At 37.5% G+C, this 25558-nt stretch overlaps 1 protein-coding gene across 5 annotated transcripts in view; it reads left to right on the top strand.

Moving 5' to 3' along the window:
- PPFIA2 (PTPRF interacting protein alpha 2) overlaps positions 1-25558 on the top strand; it is a 677602-nt gene that overhangs the window by 217135 nt on the left and 434909 nt on the right. For 2 of the 5 annotated variants that reach the window (XM_044979876.1, XM_044979868.1), the window contains exon 1: positions 14463-14562. The exons of 2 other annotated variants lie outside the window; for them this stretch is intronic. In XM_044979876.1, coding sequence (XP_044835811.1) covers positions 14482-14562 — 81 coding nt within the window. In that variant the 5' untranslated portion in view covers positions 14463-14481. Of the gene's footprint in view, positions 1-14459; positions 14563-25558 lie in introns of those variants that run through there. One more of the 5 variants, XM_044979857.1, reaches the window with a different exon arrangement.

The following is a 25558-nucleotide window of genomic DNA, read 5'->3' as shown; positions in this document are numbered from 1 at the left end:
AGTCCCTGTATGGATCCTTGCAATGCTTCAATTGCACAAAGAGGCTAGAAAGTTGTCGTAGGTGAGTAACTAAGTATTGCCCCAGTGAAGAGGGATCTTTGTTTGGTGTAGATCCAGATATGCTGGCGTGAGAGAGGATGTGGCTGGCATAGCTTAAAGCAGCCCTGAGGCTACTCGAAAGTACACTGAGGACAGCATTGGTGGAAAATTAGTCTCAGGGTCATCAGCCATAAATATCTCCATTACAGCTTCCCTCACCCCTAGTCCTGGTACTTCAGAAATAACCACAATCTTTATCCCTCTCATTGGCAGATGTATAGCTTATAAGTGTCCATAAAATATTATCCAATTCCTAGTGTCTGAATCTGTAACTGCATCAATATCATGAACATCTTCTTCCCGTTGAGTATTTTTATGGGTGTTGACTGCAGTCCTTCCACTCTTTTTTAACACTAGGGTTTGACCTAGTTATCTGGGCCAGTGCAGACCTGAATTACTTGGGCCTGAGGAGCTAATGAACCCTTCATGTAAGAAAGGGCCAGGATTTGGTCCACTCTTGAGAGCAATTCCATACCAGTATCCCAGTATGTGGGCTTGACTATATTTTGCCTATGAGCCATTTATGATGATATTAAGTTCAAGTGGATTTTCAAGTGCCATGACCTCCAATAAAATGTCTTTGTAAAGCAGTGTTACATTCCTTTCTTTCTACCAGGCTGTTACAATTGATATTGTAACACTTACTAGAACATGAGAAACATTTAGTAGGTATTGATCTGTGTTAGTTTCCATTCTGTATCTTGGGAATGAGATTGAACCACCTGTTTGTTCAATTGTAAGATTGTTCAAGAATGTACATCTTCCACCTTGTATATGTGAATAGCATTTTTTGTAGCAAGATGGTTAGAGGATAATGATGCTCAGTTACTCATGCTATGCATATCGAAGGAAAAATTGTCTTCCTTTTATTAATCCAGACAAAATGCTGAATGAAATGGAATGAAAATCAAAACATTTTCCTAAAATATCCCATAATTACTCCTTTTACATGGTTAAAAAAGAACAAAGGCAACTATTGTGTGAACTAAGCCTTACAAAATGAATAGCTAAAAAATCTTTTCTCTTTGTATATTTGCATTGTGTCACGCTTTGAAGTGATTCTATCCAATAGTTAGGAAAATTAGTGAGTTCTTTTGTTTGTTGTTGCTTTTTTGGCCCTGGCTTGCAGGTCTTCTGTCATTATTCCCTCCAAGACATTAAAAAGGAACATTGAAAATCAGCAATGTGGAAAAAAAATGGCACATGTTCCATGCATGTATATGAATTACAAAGACACATAAGGGCTTAGAATATTTAGGTTCCTTTTCAATTCCCACCTTCCAGCTCAGAAAAAATTAACTTCCTACTATACTTGTGTCATAATTTCCTCCCCAGAAAAATATAACATTTGCTGGCTCTGCTGCTTAATAGTTATGCATTGGGTTGGCTAGTTCTATATTTTTTATAAGCACTTGTAAGGGAAAATGAAAGTCTGCTGAGTCAAGAGCCGGAACAGCCATTTGCCCTGGGGAGAGCTTTGCCTGTGCTTGTCATATAATCCCATATCTTTGTGGTGTTGGAGGAAAAATGATTTTACAGACTATTGGTACACAAACACTTTCGCTGCAGTTTTGAAAGGGAAAGTGATATTGAAAGGTTAAGGACAACCAGCGAGTAAATAGGATACTTTCTGAAGATACGGTACATCAGTTCTTCATGACTGCTATCGATTTCTTTCACATTGTGTACACTATGGAAAATGGGAGCATTTACTAGATAATATATAAATATTACTTTATACTTAAAAAAAGAAATGTACGGATAGGTTGATTGCTTATCTCAACCCTAAATATTATCATGTAATGCAAGTTTTTCTAGATCTGCATTGTCTTTAAAAGAGTAAATATATTAAGAATGACAAGTCTGAGACTTTTCGAAACAGGTCTGTAATTATCGGTGCCTCATTTATTTTATTGAGACACATTGAGGCCTAATTTTCAAAGCTCCTGAGCATACAACTCCAGCATAAACCAGTGGTAGATACGGGTTCTCTGCACTTCAGAAAATTAGATGCAAACCATCTCCAGTTAAAATGAAGGCATCCAGAATTAATGAGTACTTTTGAAAGGTTGGTTGTGTGTGTATATATATATATATTAATCTTTTAGCTCTTTGTTTTTAACAGTCTTGTGTCAGGTTCCAATTGCTACAAAAACAATAATTATAACCAAATTCAGAATTATTGCTCTAATTATCTACTCAGCTGGTTTCATACAGTAAAAGCTACTAGAGTAAATCTATTTTTCGGATTTTTATTAGACCATTAGTAGTATTCTGCTTCTTGAGCAATGTGAAGCAGAACATAATTACCCAGTTTTACAAGTTATCCTGGAAATTGATGTTTCTCCAAATTATATTCACTTCTATGTAAATATGATTACCCAGTGTACTTGTCATTATCAAAAACATTTTATGAATTCTTACTCAAGTAAGAAAACAAACAGGCCTTCTCCTTCAAAGGCTGACTCATATCTGTAGTCCTTACTCAAGTGAGTACTTCCAGCTTGTCACTGGCATTACTCTCATGAGTAAAGATTTGTGGGATTGTATCCAAAGTTGAAATGAATCAGAGGGACAATAAAATGCCAGGTAGCAACCTTCACTACTCATATTTTAATAATAGCTATCTTCCAGATGGAGCAGAGAGTGAGAAGAGAAATGACTAAGGCAATTGTCCTTACATGAGCTTTCCTGCCAGTTTGTACCTCAGAAGCTTACTTTTGCTTCCCTTACTCAGGGTACGTCTACACTACGGGACTATTCCGAATTTGCATAAACCGGTTTTGTAAAACAGATTTTATAAAATCGAGTGCGCGCGGCCACACTAAACACATTAAATCGGTGGTGTGCGTCCACGGTTCGAGGCTAGTGTCGATTTCTGGAGCGTTGCACTGTGGGTAGCTATTCCGTAGCTATCCCATAGTTCCCGCAGCCTCCCCCGCCCCTTGGAACTTCCGGGTTGAGATCCCAGTGCCTGATGGGGCAAAAATTGCCGAGCTATGACCTGACCCACCGCGGACACGGTGTTTGACCCTAGAAGCATTTGGATCTCTGTCTGGAGATTTAAAAAAAATGATTTTGAATTTCGTCTTCTGTAACGGAGCGCTGATAGAACAGATTTGCCTGCCCTTACAGCGATCACGTCCGCATGGTCCATGCGGGAGCTCTTTCTTTATTTTGATTTTTAACTGCATCGCCACCCGTGCTGATCGGAGCTCCATGCTGGGCAAACAGGAAATATTCAAAAGTTCGCGTGGCTTTTCCTGTCTACCTGGCCACTGCATCTGAGTTCAGATTGCTGTCCAGAGCGGTCAGTGGTGCACTGTGGGATACCGCCCGGAGGCCAATACCGTCGATCAGCGGCCACACTAACCCTAATCCGATATGGTAATACCGATACTAGCGCTACTCCTCTCGTTAGGGAGGAGTACAGAAACCGGTTTAAAGAGCCATTAAAATCGATATAAGGTGCCTCCTAGTGTGGACGGTTGTGGCGTTAAATCGGTTTTACGCTCCTAAAACCGATTTAAACGCCTAGTGTAGACCAGGCTTCACGTTGAATAGTAATTTCAGCTATTCTGTAAATATTTCTACTGAAATGAGTGGAAATACTTGTGGAACAAGATACTCCTCAACACAAGAAAGGGTGGCAGAGCTATGTCCTTTTTAATACCATTATCTGGGTTTCCTTCCTGTTGAATGCCCAGTTTTCCCCTTGCCTTCATCAACATTTCTGTTGCCCGTTATTCTACGTACATTGTTCACATTGGCAGTTCAGTGCATTGTCTTGGTGCTTCTCATGTCTCCTCCTCTAAGTGACTCTGCTCCTATTCTCAGGTCATTATTCCTGGAAGATTTGCTATGTTTTGGTGGGCCACAAAAACTCATTCACCTTCAGATCCCTCCTTTAACCATACTTCTTTATGTCAACCTTCCATTGCTGGTTTCTGCCCTTGCACTTTTCCCTATAATCATGCACAAAATACTGCAACATATTAACTTATCTTTCTTTAAATCAACTAACTAGATAGATGGGCAACAATCATCTTCTTTCATGGTCTTTCACTATTCCTCAGTCTTTCTCTCATCCTTGGTTTATTGTAATCCCTTGCAGTGTTATGTGTAATTTAGATTCTAGAGGCCTTGGGCAAGGAGGTGTCATTTTGAATTTGTCTATAAAGTGCCAGGCACATCAGTGCCACAGTGTATAGTATAAATAATAATTATAATAGTAATTTAAAAGATGTAAATATCATGGAAAACACATCTAAGTGATATGATGCAGGGTGAGATAGCAAGCTGAATGGTTTTATTACTTTTTCGCTACCATCTGGGATGACAGTATTTTATCTTTCTATTGGATTTGATCCATCAACAGTTAATTTAAACATGACTATCATTTTATTATGGATAGTAGTTAGTGTATGTTTCAAAACTCAATTTAGTTTACAAATACTCAGATTTTACGTTATTTGTGCTTTTCCATCCTAGAGGATCTTGGGGTTCTTCAGAAAAATATATATCCATGCAGCACTATAGAAATGTAATCACTTCTGCTGTCAAATGTGACAGCCAAAGGGCACAAGTGGGCACTCTCAATTTGTCTATCTTATACAACCCTCATCAACGTAGTATGTGTGTTCTGGATAACTGAAGCCCAGCAGTGGGAATGAAGGAAAATTAGATAACTTTTAAAACTAGGAAATATTAGACTAGACTGTTGACTAGATCAGAGATACAGCTCTACTCTAATTTATCACATCCCTCTCCCCTTCTATCCACTGCCTTCTTCCAGTCTCACATTCAGTCCTACTTCTTTTCTCCCCCCTATGCCTGAACTCCCCTTCCCTCCATATTCCCATCCATCCTCTTTTAATTCTCTTTAAAACATTTAGAAAGTTAGAGGCTCTGACTGTGAATAACTGAAAGACACTAATCCTTACTCACAACTCTGCTGAAAAAAAATATTTAGGATTTTTTCTGTATAGGTGGTGTTTAGCACATTAATATCAAATGACCTTCATACTATTTTCATAACTACCTTGGGTTGTTTTTTTTTTAAACAGTCACTCATTGAGTTGCTGTCATCATCCCACGTTTCCAAAACCTGATACAAATAGTGACACCATCCTTTCAGTCTCCTAGTGAGTTTCGGTGTGCAATCTTGGTTTATTTAGGGCCAAATTGTGCTTAGCAGATGGATATCCATGTTGGAATTAGTTAGGAACTGCAATGTCCCATGGTGAGTACAGCTGTTGGAATGCTTTGTATGCTCCACTCTAGCCAGCCAATTGTACTAGCCAGTGTAGAGGAGACAAAAGACATAGCCCCATCTACTTCTCAAGTCCTTACAGTTCTGGGCAGGCTAGCCCGCAGAGGATCATTAGCATAGAGCTGTCCCAGTTGTGTTTGGCTGCCAGCTACACAGTGGCGCAAGAGGAGGAGGTTTCTTGTGTCTGTCTTCCTCTCGAGCACCTATACGAGGGCCAAACAGTGCTCTGAAGGGTAGGAATCTTGTATTCCATTTAAACTTATCATTGTCACATCAAACTTCAGTATGAATTTTTAAGCTCAAGTGTGTTATGTTGGATTTATTTGCTTCCACACTGTATCTGATTCTTGTCAATTGTGGAACTATACACTAGCTAGGCTCTGCAAATTGATCGTTAGGTCAGTTCCTGCATTCATAAACTCATTCAGATATTTGAATTGATCATTTTAAACTTGTTAATTTATGGTGGGGTTTTTGTTGTGCCATGATTCTGTTTAGTGTAAGAAAAATGAATTATGGTCATTGCCGTCTAGAATGTGTATTAAATGGGTATCATGAAAGCTTGAATTTGATGGGCTGATGAAGGCCCTGACTGTGTGGGTATTCAGAATAACTGCAACAGTTAGTAAAATGAAGCACATGTTTCATAAAGCACTAAGAAAAAGCAATTGTACTCGGTACACTCACTTCCAAGGTGTTTGACGCCATGGACTCGCTAGTCTTTATGCATCAAAGTGCAGCTAACATACAGTATGCAAGGATCTGATATAACTGCACATTTTGTCAGCTATTACTGCTGATATGTTGCATACAGTTTATACATTTATGGACTTATTTTTTGTAATCCAATTATTTTCAGAGTTGCACAGATACTTAGTTTCAGTTAGCTATGAGTAGGTCAGAATAGAGTTTATAATGGAATGCTAGCTTCACGGTGTATTGTGGAGGTACTAGCGCTTCCTTGTAATATAAAGAGCCATATTGTGACTACAACAACATTTAATTACAACAGTATAAAAACATTTTAAATTGCCTAACTGCAATAAAGGAGTTTATCTAATGGAAAATATCCATGGCCATTTAGACCATGGATGCTGGCTCAACAGCATGCTGACATATCGAAAGACAAATTGGCCTGTTTCATAGGACCCTTGCTTCTATTAAAAAAAAAAAAAAAGAAAGAAATCCTTGCACTCCTGGAAATGGCAGAGTTGCTTGGTGGAAAGGAGCAAATTACTCCCCTAGGCTGAATCTCATTTTTCTAGATCTCTTCTTGTCCCTTCACCTTGCTGGGGTTTGTGAAAGTTCCTACAACCATGGGCCTGGAATAACCTCATGCAGGGAAGAACAGGTCTTGGGCCCAAGTGTGTGTTAAATGTTTTTAATATATTCAGGGGGAGGGGGGCATTTCTTATCTCTGACGAGGAAATTCAGCAGCTCTACATCCCGTTGCTATTATTTGGAAAATACAACATATCCCCTGGCTGGTTTGATGGAGAAATAGAAATGTTTGTCTTGTTGGATCTTCTAATTTCTGGTCTCCCTTTTTTAGAATGGTCACTCAAGTAGACTTTATCATTGGAGCAAACAGCCTCTTTCAAGTACTTTCCTGGGCTGTTGGATATTTAGTTACCCAGTCACTTGCATCAGTGCATCCTCAACATCTATCCCGTGAGGCTGATTTCCATAGAGTGCAGTGCAAATCAATAAACTCTGCTTCTGGGAATAGGGGACAGTCACATAATCTCTGTACTGCTACTGAGGGGAAAATACTCCTTTGCAAAATGTGTACAGTTTAACTGCAGTTCTTCCATAAAGCAGCTCGGAATATAAATTTGGGCTAGGAAGAACCCAAATTTCTTTAAAAGCCCCCCACCAAAATAGTTATTTAAATATTCAATATCATGGCCATTTGATATTAATACACTAAATAACACCTATACAGAAAAAATCCTAAATATTTTTTTCAGCAGAGTTGTGAGTAAGGATTAGTGTCTCTCAATTATTCATGGTCAGAGCCTCTCACTCTCTAAATGTTTTAAAGACTTTAGTTTTTGTAGCACTCAGAGTTAGTAGCATTTTGAGAATACTTAGATGAATACAGGTGCATTTTAAAGCAGTGCATGGAGATCAGGCACACAATTCACTATTAACATTGACAGGAGTCTCTGTACAACTTTCTTGAAGGTGTGCTTACAGAATGCTAGATTTTGGAAAGGTGATCTTGAAGGGATTTTTCACAATTTCACAAAGCAGAAGTGATGTGGTTAATGTTTAACATGAAAGCTGTCTGGAAAATGTGCAGTGAGTCTCTCAAATTCACTGCCTTTGGTAAAAGAAACAAATGTTTTGTCTGGATTGTGAACCTGGAAAAGCACAGGGACGAAAAGACAAAAGAAATTTAAATATTTCGAGAAAATATTGATAACATAATGTCTCACATCAACTATGTGTGCAAATTGATACTTTGGAGTTGATCCTGCTACCATTGGCTTGAGTTAGTATAGTTTAAAAAAAATTGGCCTTTGACCCTGACCTCATATTCGAACTCCTTAAATAGTGGCTTTTGTATTAACATTTGCATGCTAGGATAAGATAAGTTGCTTAAGGAAACACTACTATACAAGTAGGGGAAAGTGTTTAAAATATTTTTGGAAATAGACTTTGGTATAAGCAAGAGGCCTAGTGAGGCCTGGCAGTTAGCATGGCCAATTATTATAAGGTAACATGCGTGTTTGACCTAGGTAATAAGGTTAAAGGGGCTTTTTGTGATGTGTGCCATGGGGATAAACACATAAATGACAAAAGAGCAAAATAGGGTTGAAATAGAGGATTTTTGGAATTTGTAACCATGAGGTTAACTGCATTAGCGTGTTGGAAACATTGGGAAATGTATTGATGCAAACAGCCTATGTCAGCAATAGGGCCCAAGTTCTGGTTCCACAAAATGCCGCGCATGGACAGCGGGCCAGGAGGTAATTCAAATATAGTCACTGGACAGGTGTGAGTATAAGGGATATAAAATAAGTTGTATGTCTAACCGCTAGCGGGTTCATCAGGATGATAAGATGGAGGAAGCCTGGATCATTGCATCCCATTTATGATGTTCCCTGCTTACTATTTCCTTCTATCTTTGTTTCCAACAGTCTCCATGGTGTTGTGAGTATGCCGGTATTGGGGATTGTTACTTTCTGTATATCTATTGTCTGTATGCTAATGCTTATGTTTGGAATTATTTGGATGTTAATTAAAGTTTTTAAGTTTCTGTGTGTGGCCCAATAATCTCATACTTCATAATACATTTTCTATTGCTGCCCGAGTAAAGAACCTGTTATCAGTGACTTGTGCAATTTGCACTCCAAATTAATCAAGGCTACAGAATGTATGAAACAAGTACTTAGCAAATTCAAGGGTGTGCATATGCAAAAATGTAGGCATCAGTGGAGAGGCTTTTTTATTAATTGCCAAATGTGGTTAGCTTGTTAAACATGTTAGCTCTTGTGTGGCATATTCCCTTGCCAGAATAGGTAGAGAACAGCAATGGAAAAACAGATGTTTTGAGTTAAGATTAAAATCACTAGTTTTTATCAAATTAGACCTATAATTATCCAGAAACATGTACTTTGTATCACATATTGCTGTCATTTTAACCCTTAGCATAGGACATCATATGGAAGAAACTGCCTTTTGTCAATAAAAAAAAATGTTCTTTGTTTTACTCTGTCTAATGCACAGTCCTGTGTTTAGTTGCAAAATGATGTTTTGAAGATGAGGTTTTCTTTAACATAAAAATTAAGTTGCAGTTAAATCCAGTGTGACACATACTCATAATAATGCACAACATGAGGTATTATTTTGGATACTTAAAAAGGCCATTACTGTTCTTCTACCAGCCTGGGACTAAGATGCTGCAGCTTCTGGACTGATCGAGGTAGATCTGGATGGACAAATCTGACTGACTAGTGCAGTGGGGAACAATCTCCATCATAGTCAACTGAAAGGAATAAGCAGGGGTCCCCAGTTTTTGGTTAGAGAAAGAAAGGGATAAGTCAGGCAGTTTGCTAGGCCATGAGGAATGGGTGGCAACAAAGGGATGCTTCAGGAATTCACCCTTGGGAGGGGAAGACCTGAGTTAGACTTGCAGACTGTCAGTGTAGATACAGGAGTCCCAGCAAGAAAAGGCCTTAGAGGCTTTCTTGCAGCTTCCTCTGATAAGCCTGTTAAGATTCAGGGGGAGCTAGGGACCTGACTTAGGACTTATTTAGATTGTCCAAAGGTGAAAAGCTTCAGCTTCAGCCCAGGAACCAGGGAGGAAAACTCTTGGCATAGGCATAAAAATTATGTGAAGGAAAGTTATTGGGGTTACCTCCATTTTCCACTTCAAGGGGAGGGCCTTCCCCAAAATGTTTTGCTGGCTGGGACAATAAACAACAGAGGAGACAGAGAGTAGAGTTTGAGTCGGCTTTGCACAACAGTGCTCAGCAATTTCCCCATATGCCAGCCGTCCATTACCAGCTCAGCTCAATAGGCTGCTGTAAGGCCAGCTATTGCCATCAGGTGCCACTCTGTCCCCTGCTGGGCAGGCAGAAGACTACAGCAATGGCTGTAGTTTGTGGCTAGCTGAGCTCGCTCTTGTCTGCAAGCCCTGAGGTGTAGCAGCTGGGGTAACAGTTTCTCCTTACTTTTTTGTGGGAAAGATCTGAAAGTGGCTGTGGGCTGAAGGGTAGCTATGAAATTGGAGAAAGTAAAAGAAGATGGAAGAGTTTTGACAAAGGAAAAGACTAAGTCAAGAGGCAGTTTTGGGGGAGGAAAGGATGAAGGGGGGGTTAGGGTCTTGGGAGGAGACCGTGCAGGAGCTTGTGGGAAATAGGAGGTGACTGTGAAGAATTCACATAGATGTCTGGGAGGGAAAGAGAACAGACTTGGAGGTGGTGGGGATTAGTGGGAAGGTGATATTTCAGTACACCCTCTTAAGTCTGCTCCAGCACAGTATAGAAGCCAGTCAAAGGAAGAGAGCCAGCAGCCAGCCAAAATAAGCATTGTGGAGGTGACTCTTGCTTTCTTTGTTTTTAAGGGGTGAGGAGAGAGGAATTTTTTGGACTGTACTGAAAGAAGCTGGCCCTCTGGAGCTGTGGAGAATATTTGTCTCTGCCCTCCTCCTCCTCTCAACCTTTGGGGCAAAATTATCCCACTGCCCTGAAGTTTAATGGTGCCTGTAATGGTAGGGTTTGGACCTAAGGAGCGACAACTCTCAGAATTGAGGGGATGATCACCAGTGGAGAGAGACATTTGATCTCAGCAGATATGGTCTATAAATGGAAGAGTTTCTAGTCTGTTTGTGAAGGACTTCTGTTATTAGAGTGTGTGCTCCCTCCAGGAGTTGATTGACCAATGGCATTCAAGCTGGTCTAGGTCTCAAAAAGGTTACCTGGCTATTTGCCAGAAATGTCGTAAGTGTTATTTGTTTGACCGTTGTTTAGTGCATCTTTTATTGAATTCCATGACCTGCTAATTTGGATTTTTTTTAATCTCTGTTGGACCACAAATGAAAATTCCTTTTCTTTTAATGACATTTGTATGTGAGATCCATTCCCGGCCAGATCCAATAAGATATGAGGGCTGGTATCCAGCATTTGTCAGGCCCACAAAGGAATGCTGCTACTTAAAAGAATGTTACTGTTCTAAAGGTTTGGGATGTCATAGCCCTGGCTACCAAATTTCAGTGCACCAATATTTGTTGAGGAGTATCTTTTTAAAATTTGGCTTGGTTTATATAAAAGTGATATAGATTTGCAAGGTGTAGGTCCAAAAAGTGGTCAACAAAACACACTATTCATACAAACTAGACTGAGCCAAAATAGGAGTTATTTTTAAAGCTGAGTTTTGAAACATGTATTTTGTTCTGTCAGGGAGACAGAGAGCAAACTTGGGTCTTTTCCTGCTTAGATTGGGGTGAGGAGATGGAATATATTGCACTTCAGTACCCTTCTGGCATTGTTAGTGTTGGAAGTCTACTTAGACTTCTATAACGCATTTGACTGAGTACTGCACAACATTCTAATTTTAAAAATTAGCATCATAAAAATCAAAGTAGCACATCTTAAATGGATTAAAAACTGGCTAATTGATAGAGCTCAAAAAGTAGTTGTAAATGAAGAATTAGCTACCAATAGGGGTGTTTTAGTGGCATCCCTCTGTTCAATATAACAGTTATCCAGAAGAAACTATAAAATGATTACTGTTAAAATTTGCAAATGAAACAAAGATTACTGGAATAGTAAATATGAATGACAGATCAGATCTACAGAGTTATCTGGCTGACTTGGTAAGGTGGGCTCATTTGAACAACATGCTTTAAAATACTCAAATGCAATCTCATACATCCAGGTACAAAGAATGTAGGTCACACTTAAAGGGTGAGGGACTGTATTTTAGAAAAGCAGTGATGCTAGGAAAGCAAGGTCAGGGGTTATGGTAGGTAACCAGGAAAAAAAGCCCCCCAGTGCAATGTTGTAGCTAAGAAAGCAAACACGATCCTTGGTTAAGGGAGGTGCCAAGACCACTGGATAGGAAATTAGTGAAACTGCTACTCGAGCACTGTGTTTAGTTCTCATGCCTAGACTTTAAAAGAATGTTGACAAATTGATCAAGGTTCAGAAATGAGCTAAAATAATTACTTGGAGTCTGAAAACCTGCCTCACGGTCAAAGACTAAAGTAACTCAATCTATTTAGTTGCTCTAAGGGAAATTTGAGAGGTGAGTGGATCATGGTATAGAAGTAGCTAGGTGGGAAGAAGATCTCTGATAGTAAAGGGAGCTTCACTGTAGCAGAAATACACATAATGAGATCCAGTGGCTGGAAACTGACAAATTCAGACTTGAAATAAAATGCAATTTATTTAAGAGTGAGGATAATTAACCACTGGAACAATTTACCAACGGGATGCGGTCTTGAAGTATTTAAATCAAGACTGTGGATGTCTTTCTAAAAGGTATGCTCTAGCTTAACCAGAAGAAAAGGACTTTTGATGCAGGAATTACTAGGTGAAATTCTATGGGCTATATATGCAGGAGGTCAGATTTAGACAATCATACTAGTCCCTTTAGTCTTCAAATCTACAAAAAAACACTGTTTATTCATGCAACTGGGGGGAAATATCTGCAGATGTTTGTTAGGAGGATTATAAAGCAACAGAACAGTAGCTCAGAATGAAAGGTTCCATACTGAGATTACCAAAGATCTGGAGTTTCTGCTTTGGCCAGTTGAGAGACCCTAAGGCATATCCCTGTGCCTAGTCCTTCTTTCCAAAATAAAGGAAAAAAAAGACTGTACAGCTTCTATAATCTACTTCTCCAGCAAAGACTTATGAGTAGCTTTTGCAAGCTTCAGTACAAGAATGGGTTGAAATAACAATTCTAGAGTAATTATGGCCACTTGTGAGTAGAGTTAAAAGGGAGTGGGTGGGAAAGACTTGGAACAAAGGGTGACTTTCTCCCATTTGGTTTACAAAATATTGTTATGGGATATATCATATCATATATAATGTGGACAGCAGCAGAGGTCAGCATGCACATTTAAAGACAAGGGCATCTGTGTATATGTGGGAATATATGCCCTCTATTAACGGTTATAAAAACAGAGGAACTATATTATATTTAGTTGCTTTAAAACATTAAGATGATTCAGAATGAAATGCAGAAAGAGAGTAAGAACCAAGCTGGCAGCCTGGCAGCTTCTTAGTCTTTTAACAGATTCCATTTTTAAATTTGTATTTCTTAAGCTCTTTCTCTCTTGTTTTTAAAATTTTGTATAAATGTAACATGCTTGATAGAACCATAAAGGCATCTTTCTAGCTGTGTTCTATTTTCCATCCTTTCCTCAAACCCCACCTTTGAATTATGTGTAAATGGAACATTTATTTTTGCTGTTAAAAGGTGCCAAGTCATTTGAATATGTTCTTTTATGCCTTCCTGTAGTCTGAACAATCTGTGTGAACAAGTAACATAATGAATCCTTGTTGCCTGTTTGGCATAGATGTTTGCAAGTATCATTTTGTGATCTTAAAAAAAAAAAGAAAAAAAAAGAATGGATTTATTCTTAAGAACTAGGTCCAAGAAATGTCTATATAGTGTATTTCACCTGTAGATCAGTTTTACAATCAATGGTTTGTGTTATGAATTATTAAAATGAGATGTCATGGTTTCTGTAGAGTGGCTTTGAGAAAAAACATGAAGACTGAGGAAAAATGTAAAATAATTTCACCCTTATAATTAGTATTGCTTTTGAAGCCATTTCTAAAGATAAGGGACAAATAATGATAAAAGAAGTCTGTGTTCCATTACATGTTGATAGTCAATATAAATATAAACTGACTTTATTTCTGTATCTCTGTCATTCATTATGTTCTCAGTCTATAGGAGATAAGTCAAAAATTTGTGTAGGCATTTTTTTTCATATGAAGAGCAATGTATTATTTTTCTCAGCTGGGTAAAAAGACAATGCAAAAATTGTATATAAATATTTAAAATTGAAAATAAAGCAATGGTCAGCAAAAGTAAGAGTTAATATGGTTGTTAATAACTGAAATGATAAAATAATCATTGTTATCAAACATAGCTATAAACAGAATCTCAGACATGCTCCAGGTTAGTCAGAAGAGGTCCTCTGTATTACACTGTGCTTGCTTGCTTGAAACGAAACTGTTATTGGTTAACTGGGATGCTTAGCATAATCACTTTGCTAGGCTGTGGTGGAGGGAGGTGATTATCACTGGGAACAGATGGGCAGGTCCAAAGCATTGCCAGATTCTGCACAAGCTCCGTTTACTGTAGGTTGTAGCTTTCATTTCTTCAACCATTCTAATTTTTATTCAGCCTGCATGTCTAAAGAACTAGCTGAACTAAAAGGTCAGCGACTGAAGACCTTACAGTTTAGCTCACAAATGTAGGAGTGGGGAATTCAAAATGCTGTCACTCTGTATGTGAATGGATGGAGCAGATTTCATTTCATACAGTTGCCTCCCTAAATATATGAAGGATTTATCTGTAAGCTTAGCACTCTACTCTGCGTCTGTATCTCCTTGTGGATTGTATTGTATCTGTGATCAGAAATGATTTTCTCAGATATGAACACTGTCTCTGGCTCCCCTAAGGTGCATCCTCCTAATGGGACCCGATTTTATACCTTTCAGGTAAGTGTACTTTAATAACGTTGATTATCTGGAAGTTAAAATATGGGTAAACTTTGAATCAGAGTAAGCTAAATAGGATAAGAAGCTGGTTTGTTAATTGGTGTTTATTTGGGGAAGAAGAGATGTAAGAAATTAGTATTTTCACAAATCAGTTTACTTAGTTATATGTCTGTAATTGAAGATGAAGTTGCATTGAGTATGTTTTTATTATTGATTATTTTCAGTAATATTATCCTTCTCCGGCTCATTGGATTTTGTAATTTCGTACCCAGAGCTGCATTATGTTCACATTTAGTAAAGAATAGACACTTTCTTGGCATCATCACAAATTTCAAGTTGTAAAATTCAAAAGTATTTTTGAAACTTTATGTAATGTACCTGTCCTGATAGAGAAATGTTTTTAATATTCTAAATGTAGGTTAACACTGTCTGGGCTTTAATTTGATTCATTTGGAAAGTAGTAATATATGAACAATAGACAGCACAGCAGGAATCTATTTGTTAGGAGGTTTTCAGTGTGCAGCCAACTTTCACCTCATGCAGGTGAATAGTCTCCTGTGCTATAGCTAAAGGTAAGAAAGTATTGACAAAACCGTGATTTGTTTGATGTGCAAATCTCTTATCCCTAAACTTTTTCAATAGAAAGTGAAAAATGAAATCTTTAATGCCTTCAATCTAGAAAAATAGGTAATCCTATATTAAGGCTTGACAAAAGTGCACCCTACAGCACTCTGGCCCTGCATAACAATTCAAATCCATCATTACTTAAACTGACTGTCTCTTTCAGCTCAGCTTTAAAACAAATATTTCCATGCTTAAATATGTGTATCAGTCTTCATTTGGCAATTACTATACAGTATTCTAGAATAGCACCTTAAATGTATAATAAACTGAGTACATTCCCAGAACAATCAATATGATGGAAAAAAGTTTATACTAAAATACTTAGCACCCAATGCATTTTTTACATCTGTTGAACTTGAAAGAACTTCTGTATACATTTTTTTTTAGTTCATATTCCCTTCCTCTATTAAGCTACTATTTTAAATCATGCCATCCTTACGCTGATATCTACTGATAGTTGAGGGCTGTGCTGAAACAGTGTGTGTCTACCTCACAGCAGATATCTGCTGATCCTGGCAATGATTCAGAGACATGAGTGCCCCAGGGCTGTTCTTCTGCAGAATGACTACTTTTTTCACACACTGAGCTCTAAACATTCTTTACAGTCTCCTGCAGCTGGGAACTTTTACACAGTTTTTGGCATCAGGTATTCTTTCTGAGTCTCTCTTAAATTGAAAGGGGCAGTATAGTCAATATGCTCAGTCACGGCTGTTTCATCATGTGTTGTTTTTTGACCATAGAGCCTCTGATAGTAATTTGATAGAAGGCTGTTTTATGTAGGTTTATGTTATGGTTAGTATAAATACCCAGGCTGTAGCATTCATTTTCACATTAACAAAAATGTCTCTCAAGAACTGCTTTATTTATCCATAGGATTCTGGAGTGAGAGGGCATAATCTAAAATAAGAAATTAACTAATTAACGAATTCTGGATGCTAAGTGAGCAATATAACACTGACTGATCTTGTAGAATGAAGCTGCTATTAACAGGATAGGTTGTCTGTGTATTAATGCATTTGGGTGCCATTGGGAGACCATTTAAAAAAAAAAGACACTAAATTATCATTCTTCCTATAGTGTTATATTTTCTTGCCATGTGCTTTCAACCTGATGTTATATAGTGAAAACAATATGTATAGTTTTAAAAAGTAAATAAAAGAAAAAAGCATATATAAAGCAGCCCCACTCTTCTTCAAATCTCACCTCAGACCCCACTCACTTCCTTTGCCTTGGTTCTAGCTTTGACTTCCATTCCTGTGCTGTCTACTCTTTCCCTCCTGTCCTACTTCAACCTGTATTTAAATAAGATAAGAATTGGTAAGATTTGCTTAATAAAGAATCTGTATTTGTTTTATCCCTAGTCCCACCTTTTGTTACCTTCTCTTCCTTCCCCCCTCCCCCCCCCCTCCCCCCCCGTTAGCTACATGTTTTTATACTTGTCTAATTTAGATAGTAAACTCTTTGACACCAGGACCATCTCTTATTGTAATATTTGTAAAGTGCTATACAAAGTTAAGGCACTATATAAGGGCCCTGGAAACTCTCAGACATGTACTTAGTTTTAAGCACATGAATAGTACAGCTGAAGGCTTTGTGATTACAGATATGCTTAAAGTTAAGCCCAGGAGGAAAGGTTTGCAGCATTAGGGCCTAAACTGTGGTTATTAATAACAGAGCTGTTAAAATAACTTCACTGACTCAGAATCTCAGCATGTAATATTATCCCAATATGCCTACAACTGGATTAAAAGAAACCAAGCCTGTGCACAAATCATATGTGTGTGTTACATACTCCTAAACTGAAAATATTAGGAAATAAGACATAGTTAGACACTGCAGGCCAATGAGTTATAGTTGCCTTGTATAAATGTAGCGAGCATAGCTCAGCCATTGGGCAGAGCCAAAAGCCACAAGATTTTGGGGAAAGCATTTACCAGATTTTTAATCAAATGCTATGACTGATCAACTTAATTTAATATGGGTTAAAATACAGAGGGCTGAGTTCTGCTTTTTCTTCATTTAATACTCATATGTCTTTCAATTTTTGCTAAAAGAGCACTTCGGTAAAGATGAAGGATAAGACTTGGAATCAGCTTCTCCTCAACTACTGAAATGTTTAAATAAGCATCAAAGGAGAGGAGATTATGAAGTGTGCCATAAGTATGCAAATTCACGTAAATTTTTGCATGATTTATTTTAAGCAGGTTATGCTAATATGGACATTTTCTCTCAAATGAATTAGTGTTTATGAAATAAAATTACCATATGTAACATGAACTTGAATGAACGAACTTAGGCTCTATTTATTTATTTATTTCAAAAAGTCATATTTATGGCATATCATATACTTGATGTCCTGGTCACCCAGTGTTCAGGAAAAGTATTACACAGATATTAGAAAACAGTATTCAGACATCCATGGACTCTTTAGAGACTCTGAAAATATCAGTGTCTATATTCTTCAATGCAGAAGAATCATCCTGAACATCTGATAGTGTTAAATTTTGATCTGGGCTGATGTATTTGCTGAACTGCTTGTTATCATCAAAACAAGTCTCTGGGCTTTGATCCTTAGAGTATACTTGATCAAAGCAATTAAAACAGAAAACTACTCTGAGATGAGGTTATATAAAGGAGTTACACGGTGTGTGACAGTAACAACTGATTGGGAATTCGATCATTTTAATAAATATTTATTTTAATAAAAACAAATAAAATGCAGGTTTTTAGGCTTCTATATATCAACCAATCATTATTTCACCTTGTTTGCGTGGGCATTAATATATTTAGCTTCTTTTATGTAAAACTTGGTAGACTGTGTAAAACAAGGCAGAGATTCCTTTTTTTTTTTCTTTTCTGTTCTGTTCCCTTGTATAGGAAGATACCATTGATGCTGCTGTACATGGATGATTTAATTTGCCATCAGTCCTTGAAATAAGAATGTATCTTTAACGTAACTTATAAATGTCAAAGTCCAAATATTACTAACATTAAATTCCTCTTTGGCTGGTATATGCATGCCACTGTGTGCACAATGTATTTCATTGTAATAAAATGATTATGTGCATAATGTGATGATGGCAGTCAGCATGGCTTAAACAAGGTAGTATTTCTAACTATGTTTTTCATCATGCAATGGGATGCCCCTTACGAGATGCAAAATTATATTTTACCCAAGTTTTTTAAATATTATGGAGGGATAGCTCAAAAGTAGCTGAAAATTCAAACTTCAGATTTGCTTTGTAAATAGGGTACGAAGCTTCTGTGCTTTGCTAAGCTGAGAAAACACTGTCTGTAAAATAATTTATGTATATGTCAATGTATATTCAGTATATGCAGTCAAAATTCTTGCCTTTTTGTGAAACTGGAAGTCTTTGCTAAGAAATTGTCCAGTCTAAATATTCATAAGTTTAAAACTATGGAACCTGTTATCTTCAGAGTTATCTTAACATCAGAACTAATTATTTTAAAATGTCTTGTAATTTTCAGTTATTATGGTAATATCATGTCATGTAAGCACAATTCTCAGTGATGGCCAGAGAGTAGTGAACCACCCCAAGTGGATCTTATGAAAGAATTCTGCACTAGAGAGAGAAACCTTCCTTGAGTTCTCCAGTGCACAGAACTATGTATCTATAGTGCACAGAACTATGTCTGCTAGATACATCTGGGTCCTTAGCCTTCAAATCAGTATGGTGCAGCAATGAATTATTAACACATTAAAACTATCTCATGAAATGAAGAACCTAGTTTTCATTTTTATTTTATGTGTATGTAAAGTGTTATGGTGACAAAATAAAAGTCATAATACTTATTAGGAAACTAAATTTATATAACCTATCACTAAAATCCTATTGTGGTTTTATAGTCTGAACTAAAAACAAATAAGCAAGAATGACAAAAATATATTGGTAGATACTGTGGACATGTAGCTAAGGTTGTATGAAAAATATTATTATTTAAGGAATAGCATGTGATTTCTGAATGGCAATAGCTAAAGTGGGCAAAGTTAAAGCTGTATATTTATCCTGACATTACATTTCCTTATTATTATTATTATTATTTTATTATTATTTTATTTTACTTTATTATTATGAGTGCTTCACTCACCATCCTTAAAGTTCTCTTTAATACAGATTTTTTGTACGGAAAAAGTAGTAATTGACTCAAAATGCTCCTTCTTTAACGGAGGACTTACCTAACTTTTTAACATTTGTAATGGCTTTCACTTACCATGAACCACTTTTCACCTTAGGGTGTGTGTGTGTGTGTGTTCATACACACATATATAACCTAAGGTTATATTCAATATATATTCATTAAACCCTCAGTTTTCTTTTATTTTAATACTTTAAGTACTTACACAAATGCCTTACATGATTACCTGACGTTAAAGGGAAGGTCTTGAAACATTGTTAGTAACATTGCAAAATCCTCTGTGTTTGTACAGTATGTTGTGTTGTGGTTACAGGGCCTGATTCTCCTTTGCCTTGTATCATTTACACCAGAGCAAAGTGGGTTTAAAATCGACTAAATCTGATTGGTAGTGGTTTGCACTCTTTACATAGACTTTGTGAAAATGTGAATAAGTACACAATGTGCAAGAAATGAGAAAATCAGAGGATATTGTCTACTCCTGGGTGTCCATGGGCTGGCCTACAGAAGTTTTCTAGAGATGATTTCCCTCTGCTCCTTTGTGGACTTCCCTTGACCTGAAACTGTACAGGCAGTTCCTACAGGGAGTCTGTTCTCCTCTGAATGTTATACCTAAATAAATATCTTGCTTATTACTGAACCCTGGGTCATTTCTCTCTGCTGATATAACAATGCTCTTAATTTATTTGACAAATTCAATCATATTTGTGATTTTCATGTTGTACATTAAAATCCTAAAGGCATGTTCAATGTGAAAGTCACAAGACCAAGGCGTGCTGGTGACTGTTGGATAGCTTAGTGCTATTAAACATGAAATAAAATTCCTGTTGTAGCAAGTGCCAAAGGAGTGACTGCTTTGGTTTGCAGAAGTTTGTGGTACAGACTGAGTGGGGCTGCTACTGGACTTGAAAACTGCCTGAAACCCCGTTAGTAAATGCAAGCAGTACCGGTGGCAACAAAGCTGCTGCACAACAGTGGGGAATTTTCAAAGATATACAGCATTTGAACTATGTCAAGGAGAGGATAACAATGATGGACTAGTCAGAATTTAAGTTATATCCTGAAGCTGAATGTGGCAAAGTAATTTGAAAATCTGGGTAGAGCCACAGCAAGGAGACAATCATGAAGTGATTTGCCTTGTAATTAAAATGCAAATATTCAGTAGCAATATAAGTGGCTTTTGTATGACCTAGAAGGTAGGAGATTTATGGTGGGGCAAATATGTTTGCAGGCTTTTTTTTAACAACAGCTGATAAATAGTCAGGGGTGGAAGACTGTTTCAAGTTATTCTTAAAGGATACCCTATGCCATCATTTATCACTTCCTTATGTGGTCTGTATTCTTTTTTTATTGTTCTTCTGCAGAGAACAAAAGCCAGTCATTTCTGCTGAAATAAGGAGATGTTAAACACAGTGTTGTCATGCTCATATATAATTTCTCCCAATATGAGTCTCCCTAGAAAAGAAGATGTAAATAAAATGATTTTTGCATACAAACAATTACACAAACTGAGACAAAACGATATAGAATTTTGAATGAATAATGTATAAATGTTTTTATACATAGACAGATGTTTGGTTTTTTTCACAATGGGCCAGATCCTCAGCTGTTGTAAATCACTGATATCAAAGGAGCTGTGACATTTTTTACAAGCTGAGGATCGGGCACTTTGATTCCAATAAGAATAATCAATGTTGGCTTGAACCCAGTGACATTTTATTAGTATTTTTAACAATACCATAGAATTAGTATAATAATGCAGTAGTGTGTTAAATATTGAGGGCTATATTTAGTAAACCCTCAAATTTGTTTACCGTTTTTGCAGTGGAGCTGGTTTGCCCCCTGCAGAACTTGTAGAAGACATGACACTCAGACCCAGCATTCCCTGAGGTCTATGACATATGGTCACAGAGGTTAGCCATGGAAAAAGTCCTGTGCCTGCTCTCTGGTTTCTGGCTCTCCTCTGGCTTCTCGTCAAAAATTGTGCAGTGGAATCTGTCTTTCTGGCTGCTGTTCCCACCTCTCTACTCCCATTCTACTTAAAAATCAATAGCACTATATGGCTACAAATTATCATGATATCTTTTTCAGTCATTCAATAAAATGGTCTAAATCTTTTTATGGGACTTGCTTCTCTGTATGCAATGCACTGCAGGGCTGCCTGGGGTGGGTGCAAGTGGGGCAATTTGCCCCAGGCCCTGGACCCTGCAGGGGCCCCGCGAGCCCTGGCCTGGCGATGGTCCGGGTTTTCAGCGGCATTTCGGCGGCAGGGGGCCTATCAGTGCTGCCAAAGACACGGAGCGACTGAAGGGCCCCCCGCTGCCGAAATGCCACCGAAGACGCAGACCGCCGCCTGGTGAGTACAAGGGCCACAGCTCCCCCGATTTGCCCCAGGCCCCCTGAATCCTCTGGGCAGCCCTGATGCACTGGGAAACTTGACTGACTAACAGATGGAAGAATGCTGAACATTAAGTGGTGTATACTGATTACTTTGGACAGTCCAAGAGAATAGCTAATGTATTATCAATTATAGATCAAATTTGCATATTCCTATGGGCTGAAACATATACCCCTAGCAAGGAAGAAACGGCAAGCATTTTGATTCTAAACTAATAAGATGATTTTACTGTTAAGAATGGAGACTGGAGAAAACAGTAGTATTTTTGCTTTATTAAGTAGTTAAAAGGCACCTGTGTGTATGGAAATCTCCCAGTTGTAGAGATTTATTCTATTAGATTGTTTTACATCATTCATCCTTAGATTGCTTTATCGTAAATCCCACTATGTACTTTGGCAGCAGGAAACAGTAAGAAAGAAATGTGTGCAAGGATTATCAGCTCTGAAATTCAGCCAGAGGAGACTGATCATTTTGAGTCGGAATTCAGTCTCCAAACAAACTTTACATTTTGTTTTTGCTTATTGCACCAGAATAGCTTTATCCACACACCACAACACTTTTCAAGCTGAGTAGAAACCAAACAGGAGCTGTCAGTATATTGTCCTGCAGATAATTGCTGGGATCCAAACAGAGAGACTGTTAGGGCCAGGTTGTTGCCCACTCTGCATGCCTGTGCAGGGGAATAAGGAGGCATAAAACACTTCCTTATTCCTCTGCCCCAGCAACACCAGGAGGAAAGCAGGCTCTGCAGAGCTATTACTTCCTCCTCCCACGCAGGTGGGGCAAGAGGGGGAAGTGAACAGTAGGAGGAGCCTTGGCATTGTCCCCATCCCCAACATGTTAGGCTCTGCATCTGCCCAGGGTGCATACACTGTTCCAGAAATTGGGCTATAGTTAAGGTACATCCCTCTGGAGTCAGCTGGCAACTGGGAGGCAAAGGGGCAAAGCATAACCCACTGGAGTGAGAAATGCAGATCATATGAGTTTCTGTGGATCTCTGTACTGAATGTCTCATGTAAATTGTAGGGATAATTTGTGGGAAAGTAGCTCCGCTTCCTTGATGGATAATTTTAGCCATCTTGCTATGAATGCTATTGAACCTTTCCCCTCAACATCTGGAGGAAGAATACTAAAGGAGAATTAACATTACTGTTCCTTTGTATGTTTCATATGTCTTGAACACTTGCCCCAGCTCTGTGGTGTGCTACTGCTTCTCCAGACTATATTTCAGATTAAAGCAAAAGGAGGCCAGTACCATCTCTTGGGCTCTCTGGTAGAGCTTTTTGGGTTGGTATGAATTTGGTTTAGAAGACTTTGTCCAAGTGCAAGTTCCAGAATTTTGTCCACAGACAAAGCCCTAATTTAAGATTTTTTTTCAGCAAGGTGATTGTGATGAGAGAACATGGTTCTATTGTCTGGTAATCTGGAGGAATCCACTGTAAAGACTTAAATGGGATGCTAGAATCAGTAATTCTGTTCCTCATTAGTGGAAATACTGATTCTCCATATACTTTAAGAAAAACAGTGTTCTGGGGGCCAGTCTAGAGGATAAAACAAACGTATACAAAACAATCCTAACCATGCATTTTAAAAAAAAAGGTACATGGAATTTACATGTTCTCACTTATATAATGCTCATTTCTGTCTTGGGTATGTAGGCTGTAAGCTGTTCAGGTCAGAGGAACAGTTTCTTACTCGGTGTTTGTACAGCATCAAGCACAATGAGGCCTTGATATCCTATGATGATCCTCTGCATTACAATAATAAGAATGATAACTGGAATTGGGTGGTGTATTTTTAGATAGAGCTGGTGGAAACTCAGGATTTTTGGTTCCTGGAAAATTTCAAAATTTGGATTTGGTCTGAACTGGAACAGAAACAAATATTTTTGAAATTTCCCAAAAATCAGAATTACTGAAAAAATAGTTTTGGAATTCTGAAATCTCATTTTAAATTTTATTTTTTCATTTTTTAAATTTTATTATTTTACATTAACTCATAACTTGTCAGTGGTAGAAATAGTGCATATTATATGTTATAATATAATATATAATAGATGAAATATTTCTCCTCTTTTTATTTTAAAACTGTGAAGGGCAGCTGCTAGTTAGTATTGTGAAAGATAACTACTTAGTGTTATATTTTCTAGATCAGTGTCTGTGTTGTAAACCCAGTTTGATACTTTGACATAAAATAGTAACTATTTAACTATTATGAAATATAAAAATTAAAAAATGAAAATAAAAATATTGAAACAATTTGGGAATTCTGAAATAAATTTTTTTTTTCCTGCTGGAATGTTTGTCAAAATTACATTTTCTGAAATGTTTGAATTTGTCAAAAGCAGGGCCGGCTCTAGTTTTTTTGCCGCCCCAAGCAGCAGCAGCAACAACAACAAATTCTGAGAGTGAAGTGCCAAAGTAAAAAAACCTCCAAGAACGAAGTGCCACCCTGGGAATGCCACCATGCCACCTCTAGAGTTGTGCTGCCCCAAGCACGTGCTTGGTTTGCTGGTGCCTAGAGCTGGCCCTGGTCAAAAGCAGCATTTTTCATCAATAAGTGTTTTGACAAAAAAATTTCAACTAGCTCTAATCTTGAGGTATAACAGAAATTTGTCTTTTTTCTTTGACCTGTTTCAAGGAGAGGTTTGCTATCCAGAGATCTCTCCACCTGGAACAGAAATAGAGCACATGCAGAGTGGTTTCCAGAAACCTTTGAATGTTTGGTGGTGGTTCACCTGTTTGGTGATGAAAAAGTAGTCCTCTAATGAGTGATTCAGGTATTCTGAATTGGACTTAGTTCAGATTTAAATACTGATTTTTTTTCAGTGGTTGTTGGTTTGTGGATGTGTTGGTGTTTGGTAATTTGTGTTGTAGAAAGATTTATAGGTTTCATTAAAGTACAGACTACATGTTTCTCAAATAGTGGGATGGTGTTTTCATATTTGCAGATTATAATATTCAAAATAGACACTTTATATAATTAATATACTAAACTCTCTTCTTTTTCATCTGCTCTTGTCTAATTCAATATCAGGTGGGTGGTTATATTAAAGAATGTTAATGGAAGGATTATGGGGATGTGATGCTTTTGAAATGATACCTGATAATTTAGTTGGTATTGTGATTCACTAAAATGTGCAAACAAATGAGAAAAACAGATTCACTATTTCCACTTGAGAGAAATAGAATTATTAATTCATGGATATCAAAGTTATCTGTTTATATTTATATATTAAAATGAATTATACAGAATCAAGTGAAAAATACTTCTGCTCCCATGAAATATCTTTCTTTCAAGTGATAGAATAAAGAGTGAGCGAAATATGATTGTTTCTTGTAAAAAAAATATTTTAACTCTAGTTACTTTGTACCTATTGCAATGTCACAGTATAAAACGTTAAGTTTAGTCACAATTTCAGGTACTGTGAAGATGCTTCTGCTTTGTATTACTATTGAACAAAGTCAATAATCATGAAGTGTCCATGGTGCTGAAAATGTACTGTTGATGCAGAGCTAGCTCAGTAAACTATTAAAAAAAATTGAAATACCAAGTGAAGATGTCATGTCAGACAGTATCTGAAACACCAGAGGTATGTTGTGTATGTAAGAAGTATCTGATTTGCAGTTTGGCTCATTGATCATTTTAATAAGAAATTATTCCCAAAGTATTTTTAAACCTTGTATGTGAAAATGTTATCTATTTTTTGGCAGCCTCTCTGGTTTTAGGATTAAGCAAATAGGGAAGTGCTAATAAGCATGAGCTAAATGAGGAAGCAAAATAAAAATGCTTCATTTATAAGTGGTAACGTTTGTAACG

This window comes from Mauremys mutica, chromosome 1 (assembly GCF_020497125.1).
Source record: "Mauremys mutica isolate MM-2020 ecotype Southern chromosome 1, ASM2049712v1, whole genome shotgun sequence".
Taxonomy (NCBI): domain Eukaryota; kingdom Metazoa; phylum Chordata; order Testudines; family Geoemydidae; genus Mauremys; species Mauremys mutica.
Note: the sequence above shows the minus strand (reverse complement) of the source record. Positions and strands in the feature narration are given on the sequence as shown.